At 41.4% G+C, this 6,000-nt stretch overlaps 1 protein-coding gene across 1 annotated transcript in view; it reads left to right on the forward strand.

Annotated features, from left to right (window-relative positions):
* The window catches only part of cdk17 (cyclin dependent kinase 17), a 58,215-nt gene extending 52,448 nt beyond the window's left edge, over positions 1 to 5,767 (forward strand). The window contains exons 12-17 of the mRNA XM_079335590.1: positions 213 to 310; positions 427 to 532; positions 783 to 825; positions 1,131 to 1,221; positions 1,397 to 1,474; positions 2,504 to 5,767. Coding sequence (XP_079191716.1) covers positions 213 to 310; positions 427 to 532; positions 783 to 825; positions 1,131 to 1,221; positions 1,397 to 1,474; positions 2,504 to 2,544 — 457 coding nt within the window. The 3' untranslated portion in view covers positions 2,545 to 5,767. The remainder of the gene's footprint in view (positions 1 to 212; positions 311 to 426; positions 533 to 782; positions 826 to 1,130; positions 1,222 to 1,396; positions 1,475 to 2,503) is intronic.
* The last annotated feature ends 233 nt before the right edge of the window (positions 5,768 to 6,000 follow it).

The raw sequence follows: 6,000 nt of genomic DNA on the forward strand, positions 1-6,000 counted from the left end.
CTCTCTCAGCCAATCAGAAGAGGTCACCCGACATCACTGATCCTTTTTTTGTGGCATTTGAACCAAATATAGTAACTTTGTCAATCTTTATTACACTTTTTAAAACATGTTCTAAAGTTCTGTTATGTCCCTGAATAAGACTGTGACCCAGGTTCTAGTACACTGTTTGCAGCTCCTGAATGAAACGTCCTCATGTTGTTGTGCGTGTGCAGGGGTGTCGGCTGTATATTCTACGAGATGGCTGCAGGTCGGCCGCTGTTTCCCGGCTCCACTGTGGAGGACGAGCTCCACCTCATTTTCAGGTTACTGGGTGAGTTGTTCCTGCCAGGCCCGATCACAACAACAACAACAACAAGAACAACTCAAACGTCTTCATCAGTTTAATGCAACACGCTAAATCCTGTGTCTGTGATTGGATGACTTCAGGCACGCCCACAGAGGAGAACTGGCCGGGTATCTCCTCCATTGAAGAGTTCAAATCCTACAACTTCCCCAAATACAAACCACAGCCCATAATCAACCACGCTCCCAGGTACTGTGATCTGTGTAGTCTGCATGTTTTTTTACGCCCATGGCTTTTTTTTTTTTTCTCCCCTATTTGCATGAATACAGTGACAGTGTGTGTTCAAGTGCATGTGTGGGGGTTTTTTAACGGGCAGGAAATCCTGTGGAACATTTCACAGGCGGCCGTCCACTTCCTTCCTCACACAAGACCCCACATTCCCATTAGCCCTCACTGCAGCTCGATACTTAACCGTTGCTCTTCCTTTTGTCTCCAATAGGCTGGATGGTGAAGGCATCGAGCTGCTGCTGACTTTCCTCAAAGTGAGTCTTTTCTCCGCCACAGAACACAGAATATTTATGCACCCCCCCGCGCAAATGGTAGAGATGTTTTCTCATGACCTGATTTGGGACTCTCTCCTGCTGAGTGTAGAAATGAAGCAGTACCACTTATAGACATTAGGAGGCATCGCACTATCAGTCTGTTCACTCTGTAATTTCAGTGGTCGTGCACTCCGGTTCCTGTTTCCACTCTGTTTCTGTTTGTCGTAGTGAATCACTGTTTGCAGTCACAGCATCATCTGCTGAAATCACAGCGTGTCTCAGACTTCCTGTTTCTGCCTCCACAGTACGAATCCAAGAAGAGGATTTCAGCAGAAGAGGCGATGAAACATTCCTACTTCAGGCAGCTCGGGATGAAAGTTCACACACTGTCTGAAGGTGAGCACCAACACACACACACACACACACACACACACACACACACACACACACACACACACACACACACACACACGTAAACATGCAACACCATTAACCTGCGATGTGTCTCATTCACTGACCTCCATGTGTTGAGGGGCTGAAGGAAGGACTGAATCTCACCTCTGTGTTGCAGGCGTATCGATATTCACAATAAAAGAAGTGCAGCTGCAGAGGGACCCCGGCTACAGGAACTCCTCGTACCCAGAGTCAGGTCAGTGGGGAACACAGCAGACGCTTCAGCATTCTACTTTTACATCAATAAAAGTTAGTTAGTTTGATGAGGGGCAAAGATGAGAGGATAAAGGAAGAAAATCATAGCATTTGATTAAGCTCGGTAAAGATACAGAACGACGCAAGACGATTTGAGACGAGATGAAATAAGTGTAATGAAGAAAAATTAAACAAATGCGCCTGATTAGATTTTATATTTATGGATAACAAATCAGAACTGTTCAATAACTTCTGTGCAATCCAATGACTTCAGCACTTTATATTTATCTCACACTGTCGTATGTGATGTGGTTATTTTAGTTTTTTACGTTGATGTGTTCTTCATATGGTGTGCATTTCAAAAATGTTTATACAAGATTTTTATAATTTTTAAGCATCAACCAGGAGTCGGACACTATGCAGAATACAAAATATTTTTTTATTTGTTTTAGTGTGTTGGTGCAAAAACAGTGAACATAGGGTGGTTTCGCACCAGGGACCCGGGCCCAGTCAGCTTGACCCCAAAGTCTGGTTCATTTGATCAGTATGAACGCAAACATACCGTACTCGGATAGTGACTGCTGTCGCTTTAAAAAACAATCGTATCAGCGCAGCACGGGCCGATTTCATCCTCTGAGCCGCAAAATAAGCGTGGAAGGAGGAAGACTTTCATTTTTGGAATCTCAGAGATCGCAAATTATCCACTGTTAGCATGATGGAATCAGCCTTTGTGACAGATTTGCAGGCCAATTATGTGCATACCACCATCACCAGTCCACCTGTATTGGACTTTGTACATTCACACGTACTCAGGTACAGAACGATTTGTTACTAACGTGAACGCAGACCAGCAGAGAGAGGGGATGGGGGACATGCTCGGGCATGGTAGCAAACAATCATGCCTCATGTGAAAACAGCTGTCATTTCATTGTTTCTTGATACAACGAAAATCATTCTTCTTTTCTCTTTCTATGTCCAATCAAAGCATTATGGGTATTGTATTTTTGAGTCATTCCTTTTTTTCCTCCAGGTAACGGCAAGATCAACAGGAGGCAGAGCATGCTCTTCTAATGTCCAATGGATTGTCCAACTTTATCATTTCCCAACAACGTCTCGCATGAGCCCACCTCCCCTCAGAGTGAACCCCTTACCTGCACACACACACACACACACACACACACACACACACACACACACACACACACACTCCCCTCTGAGCGAGTGACTCTGGGTTGATTCTTTAAGGAGACAGTGTTTATTTATTGGGGGTTGGGGTGAGGTTGAATTTTTTGCTGCTAAACTACTACTGTCTGTATTTAACACACAGTGTGTGTGCGTGTGCATGTATGTCCGTGTGCGTGTGTACAAGATGTGAACTCGAGACGCCATGCACAGTTGAGCAGTCAGTAAGGTTACGTTTGTTTTTCTGCTGACGATTCTCCGGCTTCATTTGAGTTTAGAATTCCACTGATGTTGATGTCGACGCTGTGATCCAAGTTGTTGTTCTTGTCTTGGTGCTTGGAGACCGAACTTCAGTTTCTTCAAGTTCTTTTTTTTTTTTTTCCTTTTATAAATATGTATATCTATATATATTTGAAGGTTATGTTTTGTTTTTTTCTTCGAGCTTCCGTGACTGAACTCTCCAACATTTCCAGGTTTCAAAAGACTGGGACTTTTGGTCTTTTGGTGGCAAATCGGTTCCTCTGTATTCCACTTTGACATTTTTTTCCTGAAACATTTCCGTCAGACTCTTCTTCCTCTGGGTTTGAAGGGATGGTTCAAAAAGCAGGAGTGTTAGTGTCTTGCGTTAACGGCTTTGAGTGCAAACAAAAAGGAAGAACATGAAAACCAACTTTCAGGTCTTTTGTCCTCGATCCGAAACGGGACCATAGCAAGGAGCAGAAGGGAGGAGGAGACCAGTCGGGATGACGAGTGAAAGCACGAATGAAAGAGGAGGAAAACTGGAGCTGAACAGGAAATCAGGAGACGCCCCACAGGAAGCCAGCAAGCCTTCCCTAAACCTCTCACCAACTGCCAGGACTTCAGTGCTTTTTGAAAAAAATAATGCAAGCTACACTTTCCCGCTCTGTGTGTATTCAAAGATCTCACTGCAGTAACTCTTTTTATTAACTTGCACTTCAGTGTGTGTGTTGTTTTTTTTTTAATCAGGGACCTGGGCCTCAACACGGCTGAGTTTACCCATCAGTATTAAGATGTGTTCTGTGTCTGTGACCTTTATCCTCTCCTTGTGAAATAACAGTGTCTTTGTGGCATGTTTTTCAGAAACAGGGGGGGAGATGGGATCGGGGTGTGACATTCAAAAGCAAAAATGGTTGCTTTCCACTTGGTGTTGGACCACTGCTCCGGCATTTGTACACAGGAAGAAAAAAGAAAAAAAAAATTTCAAATTGAAATGTTAGTCCTAACCGCTCGCTTTGTTGTTTGCAACTGACAGGGATGCTACAGATGAAGCTTGGTTGGGAAGTCTCAACCGCATGTTCACGGCGAAATGCAAATGGAAGATCTCTCAAGTTTAATTGACAGACTTTTAAAACGTCTGCTGGTGTGCTTTGGATTCCTGATTTTATCAAGTTGCAGAACGTGTTTGTCTTATTCCTGTGGACGAACACACGTCTTCTCCAGATATTTAAGGCAGCAATGTGATAGCAAAAGGTGTTTTAAATCATTTAAAAGGAATATTTTTTGACATTTTAGAAAACAGTTTTATTTTCCTTCTTGTAAAAAAAAACTGGATGAGAAGATTGACGCTACTCTTACTGTATTCCTGTGCAGTAAATAAGCTCCAGGGGCCTGATAGCGTAGCTTAGCACAGCTAAGCCTGAAAGATATACAATCTGCCATAACCACCTCTGAAACATACAATAAAGCACATTTTATCACGTTTATTTTTACAGAATTCTTACTGGGTTTCTAAGAGGGGCACATCCTGGACTGTGACTTGGTTGGGAACAGTAACTTCTTCAAACTAACACAATTGCAATTATGGCAGCTAAGAAAAAGTCCTGAACTCAACCCCTGAGTTTAAAAGTAAGTTGCTTTTGAGGTGCTTGGCAGGCAGGATTTTGTAACTTTGGGAGAAAACCACACTTGCTGCCACCTCGGTCGAGTAAGTCCTCCTGTACTTTATGCACAGAGGTGTTCAATTTCTCATCCAGATTTTTTAAAGTAAGGAAATCAGCTCGTTTTAGTGTCGTATCCCCTTTAAAGTGAATGGAAGAGAAAAACATCATGGAAAAGGCAGAGTGCAATTTCTACGCTCACAGTAGCAAAAAAAGAAAAGTGAGTGCAGTGCGTAAGCTTCTGCACTTAATAACATCAGGAATGCATTGAACAACACGAGTTGAACATGTAAGAATGTGAGAAGATTTGTATCTTATTTCAGCTCTATTGTTCCACATCTACAGGAGAATTTCATTTGTGTCATCCTCTGAGGTTTTAAAGGATTTCAGCAACACAAGTTCTCTGTTAAACGACACTGATGTAGTAAACTTTAACACAGTTTGAAGTTAATAGTGAAATAGTCCTGTTCACATACTGTGTCTCTTATTATTCCAGGAGTTGAAAACAATGGCAGATTGTCTTGAATGTGCCCAAAATTTGGTCAATTGAAGTTAAACACAAACTGTCACCTTATAAAAAGATTAAATCATAGCTTATTACGATGTTGTTGAACCCAAATAACAGGAAAATGGTTTTAATGCAAAAAAAAAAAACCTCCATTATATTAATGGAAAAACATCCTGAATCACATTTATAGCCACTTGATTTATCCGTTGGTTGATTTAATTGGAGGTGTCCGGTTTCTACCTTTGATTTTGTTCATCACAGTAATCTGTATCCTGCAGGTTTGGATGCTTCTCTGAAACTTTGCCGCACAACGAGGACAAAAGATGACTATTTTCTACACATCAGATATAAAGATGGAGTAATTTTCATTGTTAACTTCAAACTGTGTTTCAGCGAGAAGTAGTTTAGTTTTTTTTTTTTTTTTTACATGCACAGCAATGACATGCGTGAAAGGAGATTTCTGTAACGGCAAAATATTTATCATTGTAAAAACTGTAAAACTTTTCCAGATGTATGAATGACCTGAATTCATGTGAACATGTCTGAGTGTGTGTGTGTATGTGTGTGTGCCTGTTGCATGGAAGGCCTGCTGTGTTGTGAATTCGACCTCTCTGAAACACTGAGCTGCCAGTGTGTGACTCTTTTTACTGGAACTATTTATTTCTCATAACCATGGAAAGTAAATTTAATCTGTTTCATAAACTTTGTTTGCAGCAGTCATTCTTTGGGTGGTGAAAGAGTGTGAGCTTTCAACAGAACACAGTCACTCTGAAAAGTAATTCATTTTATTCCAAAAGCAGTAACAGTTCTCTCGACACACCGTTAAAACGCAAGAAAAATCACTGAGAATATACTTCCATTAATTTCGGTATAAAAATAACTGGAGCTATTTTACAAAAAGAAAAAACGCTGTTGTGCAATCTTGATCTCTAAAATATG

Source organism: Symphodus melops (genome assembly GCF_947650265.1).
Source record: "Symphodus melops genome assembly, chromosome: 22".
NCBI lineage: Eukaryota > Metazoa > Chordata > Actinopteri > Labriformes > Labridae > Symphodus > Symphodus melops.